Source organism: Nyctereutes procyonoides, unplaced genomic scaffold, assembly GCF_905146905.1.
Source record: "Nyctereutes procyonoides isolate TBG_1078 unplaced genomic scaffold, NYPRO_anot_genome, whole genome shotgun sequence".
NCBI classification, from domain to species: domain Eukaryota; kingdom Metazoa; phylum Chordata; class Mammalia; order Carnivora; family Canidae; genus Nyctereutes; species Nyctereutes procyonoides.
This window is the reverse complement of record NW_026575146.1, coordinates 23492738-23505603: the sequence shown is the minus strand read 5'-3', so window position 1 is coordinate 23505603 and position 12866 is coordinate 23492738. Positions and strand designations below refer to the sequence as shown.

At 33.8% G+C, this 12866-nt stretch overlaps 1 protein-coding gene across 1 annotated transcript in view; it reads right to left on the bottom strand.

Annotated features, from left to right (window-relative positions):
* The window catches only part of RFX6 (regulatory factor X6), a 53975-nt gene that overhangs the window by 18339 nt on the left and 22770 nt on the right, over positions 1-12866 (bottom strand). The window contains exon 7 of the mRNA XM_055311807.1: positions 3305-3412. Within this exon, the coding sequence (XP_055167782.1) occupies positions 3305-3412 (108 nt within the window). The remainder of the gene's footprint in view (positions 1-3304; positions 3413-12866) is intronic.

Genomic DNA, 12866 nt, shown 5'->3' with positions numbered 1-12866 from the left:
TGCACGCCTGTGCACATGCTGCTCTGTCTCTGAACCCTAAGCTTTTTCTCTTTAAGCAGGGTATGAATCATATAATACCCACAGGGCATTAAGAGGATTAAATAAGATTTGGCGCACATAGAGCAGGGCCTGATACACAGTAAGATCCTACTAGCTATTACCTGAAATTAGTAATATCAAATGACTTGTAAATTTACCCAAAAAAGATTTAAATGGTGTCTATTATGCAGGGAGGGGGGGTGTCTCTGTTTCCATGTTACCACAGACATTTGGATAGCATAGCTAAAAAGTTGTAAACATATTCAAAAATTTGCAATGGATTAGAACTAAATAGTGTTTTAACAAATTAGTAATATTCAAATCCAAATGTATTTTATAAGCTAGAAATATGAATATGACTCCCTGTTGCCAGCTGGATAGTCTAAGTGAATGAGAACATGGCTCAGGGGTTACAGGTGTGAGCTTTGCCCATGGACTACTACCTGGATTGAATACACAGCTCTGATCTGCCACTTACTAGCTATTTGATGTCAAGCAAGCTACATTAACATTTGCGTGTTTTAAATTCTTCATCTGGAAAACAGAGATGATAATAACAGTAAGTTTCTAATAGGGCTGTTACGAAGACTAAACAAAGTAACACGTGCAGAGTGGTTGGAATAATCCATAATACATGTTGACCGCTGGAGCTATTTTTATCCTGACAGTAACTAGGGTAGTGATGGTGACAGGGGTGTCCTAGTCTAACCCTCTGCTCTCCAGCCTCTATTCTTACAGCCTAGTGACAGCACACATCTTTGTGGTTTAGCTCAAGGCTGTATCACACTGATGTGCAAATTACTAATCTCCCTGCAAGGAGGTAAGGCACCTCTAGCAGAATATATCACCATTGGTGCAACCGAGACATGCTCTAGAGTTTAGGCAATGATATTATATTTTTAGAAAGGTTGCCAAGACATATTTTTTAAAATAAGGATAAGGACAGTATGAAAAATAGAAAGGAATTCATAACTGCTGTCAAAAATTAGCCCTTTGATTCCTGAAACCTACCGAAGTACAAGGAAGCTTCTATCCTCACAGGCATTTCCATATATTTATAATCATTGATATACTAATCAGCAAAAGTTTTTAATCTTTCTATTGTTGCTCCATTTGCTTATTTAATATTTACATGGTCTTAGGACAATAATTTTTTTATTGTAGCATACTTTTACTTCTAAACATAATTATGCCCACTGTTCTGAGACCAGACACCATGGTTATAGAGGGCAGGAGCAGAGGCCAAGTTTATCTCGAGAAAAGTTCTTGAGTATGTGGTGAGGCATGGCAACTGCCTTGAGTGACATGATGATGAGGCAGAAAGTGGCCCCAGCCCCCACCTCACTGGGATCCACTTCTCACTGGGAAGTCCCATCCTTTCTGCTTCAAAAAAGCAGATGCCTAAAGTGCTTAACTTCAGCCTCACCCTTCTTGCTAGAAACTGCCAAGTTACCTGGGGAACTTGGCTACTGGCTACAAAGGTAAAAAGCAAGGTCCAGCTATCTTCAAGGGACAAAGAGAAGTGTTTGTCCCTAGTGCTCATGATGAGGACCACTGGGAATGAACTCAGAAACCAGGTGTTACTTAAGCATCCTGATATCTGAGTAAGAAATGATCTCCAGACCAGTTTCCAGTGAACAGGTAAGGAATTCCTTGGAGACTAGTAGAGAAACTGCAGTAAACTAATGGAACATGTCCTCACTTCTCCTTTTCCCTTTGTTGCCCTCCCTGTCCCTCTCTCTCAGAGGGCATATTTACATAACAAACATCTTCATGATATGTTTGCATGTAAGCAATTCTCTCCACAAAGGGGACCCAACCATGCCCTCCCCAAAGAACCATGTTCCCTAGAGTGCCACTGATTTCCACAGGCTTCCCCACAGACTGCTACATGTCAGCATGTCCTGGAGATGTCTCAAATCTGAAGTCATAATATCACATATTATCTATAAGGTAAAAAAAAAAGATGTGATAACCTTGAGAAATGTGATGGGAGAGGAGAATAGTAGAAAGTGGACATATTCAGGAGACTTGCTTGGAATCAGCATCTGAGAATTATATTCAATATTTTGCCTGTTCTTAACAGGAAGAGTAGATCCTCAGAATGAACCCTGGAAGTTACTGTGCATCTCTACTTATTTGCCAATAGATCTTTTTATCAATGTGTTATTTTATTGCCAGTTTCCACAGAAAGCCCACTGCTAATCAGTTGGACATTAGTTACTCATATTCCCCTGAGGTACTGTCTTTGCTCCTCAAGAATATGAACTGACTTAACATATATTAAAGATATTTTCCTTAAGGGGCCCCCAGGGTGGCACAGTTGGTTAAATGTCCTACTCTTGGTTTCCTCTCAGGTCATGATCTCAGAGCTATAAGATCAGTTCAAGACTGGCCCTACCATGGGCTCCCTGCTCAGCTCCGAGTCTTCTTAAGATTTTTCCTCCTTCTCTCTTTGCCCCTCCTGCTGCTCATGTGCTTTCTCTCTCTCTAAAGTGAGTAAATAAATCTTTAAAAAAATATTTTCCTTAAATACTAACGAAAAACTAACTTCAGTTGAAAGAAGAATGTAGAAATCATTATGCCCTGGCTTAATACTAAGAGCAGGAGCTATTAGTTATTCAGTAGATACTAAGCAAATGAATTTAGAAGTTCAGAAATACAGGATTTACTCTTAGATTTTACATATAAGCTTTGAAAAGTCACACTGAGGTTTATGTATAAAGTGAATCCTATGAAACTATTTCTTTCTTAACTTTCAAAAAAATTGCAAATACAGGGAACACACAATTTTCCAATGGAAAGGAATCTTTGTCAACTTCTAGTATAGTCCTTGCATTCATCTAGGTATCTCCCCCTCAATTCTTGGAACAAATTCTGTCTTAGAGATGTGCCTACTGACTATTTACCAAAAATATACAGAGTTAATCAAAAAATAAAGCTTATAATTAAAGAAACCACATGTGATAGACACATTCTAGTCTTTACTTCCGTGATACTGAGTTTTAAATAAAAAAATCATCTTTGGTCTTTTGAGATTTCTTTTACCAACTTCTGATTACATACTATCATGCAGATGGTAAATAATTAATTGGAAAGTGTTTAATCAATGTTAGTAAACATTTGTCCCTCCTATAAATCAGTCAATTACGTTTGATTATGCAGATTTCTGACTGCTTCCTGCAAGTGCCATCAGATTCCCAGCAAACTGAGATATGGAACCAACATATCAGAAAATCAATAGAGAAGTATCTTTAATTGATACCTTGTCTTTAGAAATGCATCCTTGGTACACGAGGTGTTGTGCACTAGGGAATTCTGGAAGAAGCGTTCCAGTTTTTGAGCTTAGTGAATATTTACGTGTGAAGCCACCCTATAATTGGAAAAATATGAAGAAGTCATTATCAACTAGTTGGCTCCAAACTATATTTCTAATATAATAAAAACCCATACAATTTCATTCTTCTTCATTCTGCAAACCATGACAAATTAGGAGATTTGGGTAAACTGTTTAGATCATTCAACTGAATAAACAAGACATGTCAGTAGAATTATTGTTTCCAAACCACAAATAATTTCATTGTCAGGATATGTTTCCTATTACTTTGGATTTTAGTTTTGAATATTTGTCAGTTTGCATAGCTTTTAGAAATTTAATTTTAGTTCACATTTGTTAGTGGCATAAGTTTCGTGATATCCACTTTTAGAACTGTTGAAATTATTTTAACTATAAGAGGATCAAGAATTGCCAAATCCATTGATGGATTACCAAGTCATTTGTGGATTAAGTAAACAAGATAATAAGAAGTTAACTAATTTGTGGAGTGTCAGAAATAATTAGTGGTAGAATTGTGAGTGGAGTCTAAATCTTGTTTCCCAAATTAGTACCATGGTCTTTCTAATCTCAACCTTCCCCCACCCTAAATTTGGATATATGTTCTTCTTTTGAATCCCTTGAGGGAAAGTGCACCTCTAGTAGTTTTCAGAAAATTAGAAAAGATGACAAACAAAAAATAACATATAATTCTGCAGGGTTGATGTGCCAAAAAAAAAAAATCCACACAGAAATGGAGAATGTATATTTGTGACAGAATCAGAGCCTCAGCAAATCAGTCTCCTCAGGTCATAACTGATTGTTCCTGGCCTTCAAAGAAAGTTTTAACAAACTGGTTTGTAATCAAAAGTTTGGGAAAAGAATGAAATTGTGACTATGGTAGAGGAAGTAAGGTATTCCTGGCAAAGACAAAATTTCATTCTTTCCCATGGTTTTCCTAGATTTTCTTCCAGAGCTTTTGTGTTTCTTTGTCTGTCTCTGTCATAGTGAACATTTATTAGTTATATAGGTTGGGTTCCTACCCTGTCTTACCATTCCAAATTTTTGTAGAATTACAGACTTACATGACAAATCAGAAAGATATTTTCAGTCCTTAAAGCACGTATTTTAGATATTTTTATTTCTTATTGACTGATTAAAAGTACAATAGAAATCAATTTCTTTCAGGTTAGGTTTTAATTTTCATCCTTGCTGTCCTTTATTTTCAAGTATGGATAGAGAAGAATTATTCCGATTAAATAATTTTTAAGAAATTGATAAAGAACTACTATGTACATGATTAACTATCATAAGCGATATATTAGCACAGTTAATCCCAACCCACTCTATTTAATCAGTCTTAATAATTCAAGATATGCTTCAAAGATTTTTAATCCTTGGATTTATCATTTATGAGCATGAACTATCATTGTGCTGTCAAAGAATGGTACTGTCAATAAATTGGGAAAATAATAGAATGCAAAAAAATAAAGAATTTAATTTTAAAGGGAAGAAAAAGTATTTGGCAAAATATGAAACTAATATTTGATAGATTAAACATAATAAAAAATACACTCAAATTCTAATTTTAGGAAAGTTTGTACTTTTTCTTATACCTTTTCTCATGGGTGGAAGTCATGTTTACTCATCCCAAGAAGTAATTTAGTGAGATTGGAAAAAAGAAACAGAAACAAACAAAAAAAGTCAATATATAGTGTTGTCTTAAATCTAAGTTAGGAATATGAGAATAGTCTCATTTCCATTAACAAATATAATTAGTAATAAAAAATCTTTCCACAAAGGGGGTAAAAAATAGGCTCAGAAGATTTTTAATAAGTAAATTTTATCAAGCATTCAGGAAATCGGTATTTTCAAACTTAAAATATCTTTTTCCGGACAGTGTAAAAGAGGAAGCTCATCCCAATTCATTTGAAAACTTTTATGCCAAAGCTGAACAAGGACAAGAAAAGAAAGAAAAATCATAGGCAAATCTTGGTTATTATCATATTTGAAATAGTACCAAACAAAATATTAGCAAACCAAACCCAGCAATCTATAAGAACTATCATAACCAAGTTAGGCTTAAAATCACACTGACAGAAGAATAAAAGGGGAATAGAGAATACCATATATAATTATTTCAACTGATACAGGAAAAGCATTTGTCAAAAATCCAACTACTATTCACTTCTCTCTCTCTTTCTGCCTGTCTATGCTAGAAACAAAATAAAATTTCCTTAATCATTCAATAATCAAAATATCTAAAAAATATCAAAATCTCAAATCAGTAATCTAAATGAACAACTTAAGGAACTAAGAAAGAACACACTAAACCCAAAGTGGGCAGAAGATAGGAAATAATTAAGATCGGAGCAGAAATAGATGAAATAGAGAATACATAAACAACAAAGAAAATCAATGACAAAGTTTAGTTCTTTAAAAAGCTCGAAATTGACAAATAGGTAGATTGACTTAAAGAAAGATTAGAGGAGACTCAAATGACTAAAATAAAAAATGAAAAACTACTGAATCTACTGAGAAAAGATTTTGAGAGTACATGAACAACTGTACATCAACGAGCTGGACAATCTAGATGAAGTAGATAAACTCCTAAAAATACAAATTCTACCAATATTGAATCACAAAAAAAGAGAGAATATATGAATCAATCTATAACCAGTAAGGAAATTGAATCAGTATTCAAAAATATGACAAAGAAAGGCTCTGATCCTAACAGCCTCACTAGTGAATTGTACCAAACATATAAAGAAGAAATAACATGAATCTTTCTTGAAGTTTTCTCAAAAATTGAGGAAGAGGGAACACTTTCTAACTCATTCAATGAGGCCAAAATGATCTTGATCCCAAAGTCAGACAAGGCCACCACAAGAAAAACGACAACAAAAAAACCACAAAAACAGACCAATACACTTCATGAAGATTCCCACATAAATCCTCAGCAAAATACTAACAAAGTTAACTCAGAAAATATTAAAAAGACTATATACCATGACCAGTGAGATTTACTTTTTGAATGCAAGGATGGTTTGACACAAAAATCAATCAGTGTAATATACCACCTTAACAGATTAAGAGGAATAAACACATGATTATTTCAATTGCTGAATTCGACAAAGTTTGACAAACTTTGATAATAATAATAATCAACAAACTAGGAATAGAAGTACAGTACCTCAATGTAATAAAAGCTACATGAAAAACCCACAGTGAACATCATATTAAATGGTGAAAGATTGAAAGTATTTCCTTTAAGATCAGAAAAAAGGCAAGAATGCCCACTTTCACACTTCTATTCAACAAAGTTCTGGAAGTTCTAGCCATAACATTTAGGCAAGAAAAAGAAATAAAATGCAATCCAAATTGGAAAGGAAGAAGTAAAATTATCTCTGTTTGCAGATGATATGATTTTATATGTAGAAAACCAGAGAGATTCCATAGAAAAATCCTGTTAGAGGGACGCCTGGGTGGCTCAGTGGTTGCGTGCCTGCCTTTGGCTCAGGGTGTGATCCCAAGATCCAGGATCGAGTCCCACATTGAGCTCCCTGCAAGGAGCCTGTTTCTCCCTCTGCCTGTGTCTCTGCCTTTCTCTCAATCTGTATCTCTCATGAATAAATAAATAAAATCTTTAAAAAAAAAAAAAGAAAAAAGAAAAACCCTGCTAGAAATACTAAGTGAATTTAGCAGAGTAACAGGATACAGTCAACATGAAAAAAATCTGAAAAGAATTTAAAAAACAATTTTATTTACAATAGCATCAAAAACAATAAAATACATGGGAATTAAGAAGGTGATAGACCTGTATAATGGAAATTACAAAACAATGCTCAAAGAAATTAAAACATAAGTAAGAAGACATCCTATGTTCATGAATTAGAAAACTTATTGTTAAGATGTCAATAGTACCTAAAGCAACCCATGGACTCAATGCAAAATCCCAAAGGTTTTTGCAGAAATAGAAAAGTACATCCTAAAATTCACATGGAATTTCAAGAGACCCCAAACCCAAATAGTAAAAATAACCTGGAAAAAGAACCACGTTGGAGAATTCACATTTCCTGATTTCAAAACTTCAAAAGAAACTAGAGCTGACACAAAGATATACATATAGATCAGTGGAACAAAATAGAACACCCAGAAATAAACTCTCACAAAAACTGGTAAGTGATATTTGATAACGTTGCCAATGACATTCAATGAGGAAAAGGCAGTATTTTCCACAAATGGTGCTAGAAATACTGGAAATTCTCATGTAAAAAATGGAAATAGGCCTTTCCCTAATACCATGAGAAAATTAACTCAAAATGAGTCAAATATCTAACGTATCATACCTAAACTATACAACACTTAGAAGAAAATATAGGGCAAAATCCTCATAACATTAAATTTGGCAATGATTTCTTAGATATGACAACAAAAACAAAAATAGACAAATTGGACTGCATAAAAATTAAAAACTTTGTGCATCAAAGAACACTGTCAGCAGAGTAAAAAGGCAGTCAATGCAATATAAGAAGGTATTCTCAAAGCATATGTTTAATATGGGATTAATATACAGGATATAAAAAGAATTTGTAAAACTTAAAAACAAGACAAACAATCTGCTTTAAAAATGGACAAAGGACTTGAATAGATATTTCTCTAAAGAAGATATGTATTAATCAACAAGCATATGAAATTATATTCAACACTACTAATCATCAGGGAAATATAAATTGAAGATACCACTTCACCCTCGTTAGGATGACCAGTACTAAACAAACAAACAAACAAACAAACAAAAACCAGAAAATAACAAATGTTGATGAGGATGTGTATGATTATGTGCTGTTGGTAGAAATGTAAAATGGTATAGTTGCTGTGTAAAACGGTATGCTGGTTCCTCAGAAAATTAAATAAGGAATTACTATATGATGCAGTAATTCCTCTTTTGGGTATATGTCCAAAATAATTGAAAGCAAGGTCTTAAAGAGATATTTGTATACGTATGTTCATAGTATTATTCAATCCAAGTGTCCAATGACAGACTAATAAATAAAATGTATATACATGCAACGGAATATTACTCAGCCTTTAAAAAGAAGGAGACGCTGACACATGCTACAACATGAATGAACCTGGAGGACATGATCTAAGTAAAATAAGGCATACAAAAACACAAACACTATGTGATTCCACATATATGAGGTACCTAGAGGAGTCCTAATTATAGAGACACAAAGTAAAATGGTAGTTTTCAGGGGTTGGGGGGAAAGGGAAAGGAGGAGTTATTGTTAAAGAGCATAGTGTTTCAGTTTTGCAAGATTAAAAGAGTTCTGGAGATGGATGGTGGTTACAGTTGCACAATAATATGAATGTATTTAATATCATTGAACTGTGTACTTGAAAACAATTAAGATAGTCAATTTTGTTATGTGTATTTTACAATAAAAAAATTCAAAAAATTGCAGATGAAATAAGGACTTAAATGTTAGAGTAACTTTCTACTTTTGGAAGAATATATAGAAAAATATTTTAGTATCTGTACTATACACAGATTTTTAAAAACAAGATACAAAAAAAACCCCACTAACCATAAAATTAAAAACTATCTTCATTGAAAAACATTTTAGGGTGTTGAACCATACCACCAACCGGACCAAGTTATTTACAACATATAACCTATAGGATATTAGTATCTAAACTATATAAAGAACTCCTAAGAATAAAATATTTTTAAAGATTTTATTTATGTATTCATGAGAGACACAGAAAGAGAGGCAAGAGACACAGGCAGAGGGAGGAGAAGCAGGCTCCATGCAAGGAGCCCGATGCGGGACTTGATCCCAGGAATCCAGAATCACACCCTGAGCCAAAGGCAGACACTCAATTACTGAGCCACCCAGCTGTCCCCTAAGAATCAAGCAAGAATCAGATTTTTAAAATAGAAAAATTATGTGAATTGAGCAAATATTTCATAGAAGAGAACTAGCCAATAAAAATTCAAAAAAATGCAAGCCTACCTTTTTGATGTAGTTATTAAAACAATTTTCAAATGAAAATCAGAGGTGCCATTTTATACCACTGGATTGGCAAGAACTAAAATGTCATTCAAGGCCAAGTATCAGTGAGAAAGTGGAACAAAAGGCATGCTCACACACAACTGGACAGACAGAAATTAATGCAACCATTTTGGAAAACAACTTGATCTTAACCAGTCAAGTCACACATAAGCATACCCTAGAACCTAGAATTCCACTTCTGCACATGTGTACCTGGAGGACATTCATAGGAATATTGTTTTTCAGCAAAGAATAAATAAATAAATAAATAAATAAATAAATAAATAAATAAATAAATCCACCAAGAATAGAATGAATAAATGCATTGTGATATTTTCATACAGTGGAATATTATAAGCAGTACAAATAAAGGTGTTAAAACTACATATACAGCAACATTGATGAATCACAAAATCTAATGCTGAGAGAAACCAGAAAATCATCAAAAAATGAATTCATTCTATGTAGGGTAAATAATAAACAATGCATTGGTAATAATAAACTGGGCAGCAATGAACAATACATAGACCTATCCACCACTTATAAGTAGACAGCTCAGTGGTATAAAGTGCATTCATATTATTCTGTAGCCATAACCACATTGTTTAGGTATATATTCATAAACAATCAACTTTAAGGAAAAATGAAAAAGAATGATTAACACCAAATGGTGGAGAGAGGTAACTTTTTCTAGGCAGGGAGGGAGATATGATCCGGGTAGGGGCACAGAGAACTTCTTTCTGTTAAACTGTGGGGTAGGTCTTGAGTTTTTAATCTTGTGGTTATTTTAAAAATGCATGTGTTATGAACAATATACTTCCCAATAAAAAAAAATGTTAGAGTGCTAAGGAAACACATATTGAAGAACAAAGTATGTTATATGTCTTTTATTTAAATATCTATTTGAAACTCTCATCTTGATAAACAGTAGTTTTGTGTAATAGAAATATATGACAACATGTGGAACACCAACAGGAAGCAAAAATGCCCACAGAAAAATTTTTTGATTAAACATGCTGGATACGTTAACAATCATGTGCAAAGTTGGGACAAATCAAATAATAATATGCTTATGTAGAACATGTGGCACAAAAAAGAAAGGAATGACTGATAAGCTGAGGGGGGAGAAGCAAAACATGATCATCTTAATTACACTAATATGTTTGCAATTTTAATTGCACTAAAATTGGTGCCAGGTCATAGGCCAGCTACGGAGGTCCTGGGGTGTGTGTTGGGTGGGGGAGGGTTCCCCTCATCTGATGACTTCAGTACTCTTGAGTAAACTATTAAAAATCTTATTTCCAAAAGAAAACAAGAAGAAACCTACAGAAGAGAAACAATATGATTAGAAGGCAAGAGAGTCTGATTTATGAGGAAAGATTAAAGGCTTTAAGCAGCACAGTTTGGCTAAGTGATGACTAAAAGAGAGCATGATAACACTCTGCAAATATTTGCAAAGCATATACCAAGGAGGGAGGATTTGTTATTTATCTTGGTACAAAGTTGTTAAACTGGCCATGAATGGTCCATGCTAAGGAGGAGGAAATTCAGGCTATCGGGGATACTTCCTGGTTGAAATGTACAAAATCAAGGGCCTGACTCCCTAAGAAATAATGGCAACTTCACAACTAGAGCTAGTTAAAACAAAATTCGGCTCACACTAGGAGATTCACGGGAAAAGAAAGGCTCTCTTTGATCAGGACAAGGTATTGAGAGTAGGTTTTGTTAGTTTTACTCCTGAGGATTAAAGGACTCTGAAACATTCTCTAAGACATTTCTGAAATTTGAACCACTACACTGACGAATAAAAATGTAAAATAATCGAAATTCATACCCCTAATGGATAATTACTCTTACCATCCTCTTCCTGTCTTTTTTGTTTTGCTTTTGTTTTGTTTTTTTTTACCATCCTCTTCCTGTCTTTTTTGTTTTGCTTTTCTTGTTTTTTTTTCATTTTTTTCTTTTATATTACAAACTATTTAAAACTTGAAAAAGGTGTAGGTAAAAAGTAATAAATAGTCATGTACTAACTAGCCTGGTTGAGACATTACATATTTGAAATATTGAAGCAGACTCTGTAGCCCTCCTAATCTTCTTCCCTTCCTTCCCCACAAGAAATAATGTTCTTCATTTAGTTTATATCATTCCTATTTGAACCTCTAAAAACTTATCTCCTATGTAAATGCTCTTAAGCAATATATGCTATTGCTTTAAAACTGGTACCACACAGCATATAGTCTACATTTAAGGAGTTTTTTTCATTCAACTGTAGATTTTTAAGATGAATCTAATTTGATTCTTATCCTATAGTATATTCATTTCCAAAGCACTGTAGTATTACCTTGTATAAATACATTACCATTTATTCTCTCATTATATCATAATGGACATTTTCCAGCATTCTGAGATTACAAACAATAATCCTGTGTGCCTGCTTGGGCACAGTGTGAAGGTTTCTGTAGAAATGCAGTCATAAGATGTGCACACCTTCACCTTTACTAGTGACTGTCCCTCCTACTGTTCATGAGAGTTCCCTTGCTCCACGCTGCTAGCCGCACTTATTTTCAGACTTTTTAACTGCTGTTATTCCAATAATAGTGAAATGATTATTCATTATGGTTTTAATTTGCATTTCCCTGATTGAAGTTTAAAATCTCCCTGATGAAGCTGAATGCTTTTCATATGTTTATTGGCAAGAATGACACTCAAAATATTTGTTGACCAGGCGTTACAAACCTTGGTCAATCAGAAGGGGCGCATGAACACCAATACTATTTCTGGTTATTCTTTTTCATCCTGTGTGAATTACAGGATCATATAGCAGGCTATATTTCCATTGAGGTGTCTTTTTATCACAGAGTTGAATATTTTATGTATTCTAAAACAGTGCTGTCCAACAGAACTTTCTATGATGATGAAAATTTTCTTTCTCTGCAATGTCCAAAACCGTATGCGGTTATTAGGGACTTGAAATGTAACTATTGCGGTAGAGGAACTGAATATTCTATGTAATTAATAGCTACATGGGGCTACTATTTTACACAGCAGAGTTATACGTATTAATCCTGTCACTCATCTATGACATATAAATATCCAGCTTCATTTACATTTTCAAAGCCATAAATACATATATTTGCTTTTGTGTCCTCTTTTCTTCCTAATTAACAACTTCTGTGTTATTTAAAAAGACTCTTAATAAATGACATAATATTCAGTCCCATAAAAGTCCTATAAATACTGTAGCCATTTCTTTATTAGTAGTAATTTAGGTTGTACACAGTTTTTCATGGTAGCCAATTATAATTATTGCACAATATTTTGTAAGCATTTTCTGTTACTTTATGTGAGATTCATACAAAAGTGAATCTGTGGGAGAAAGAGTATGAGCACTTTAAGGGCTTGATACAGACCTTCCAACTATTTTCCAGAGAGTTTGTTCAGTGTTCACCAGAAGG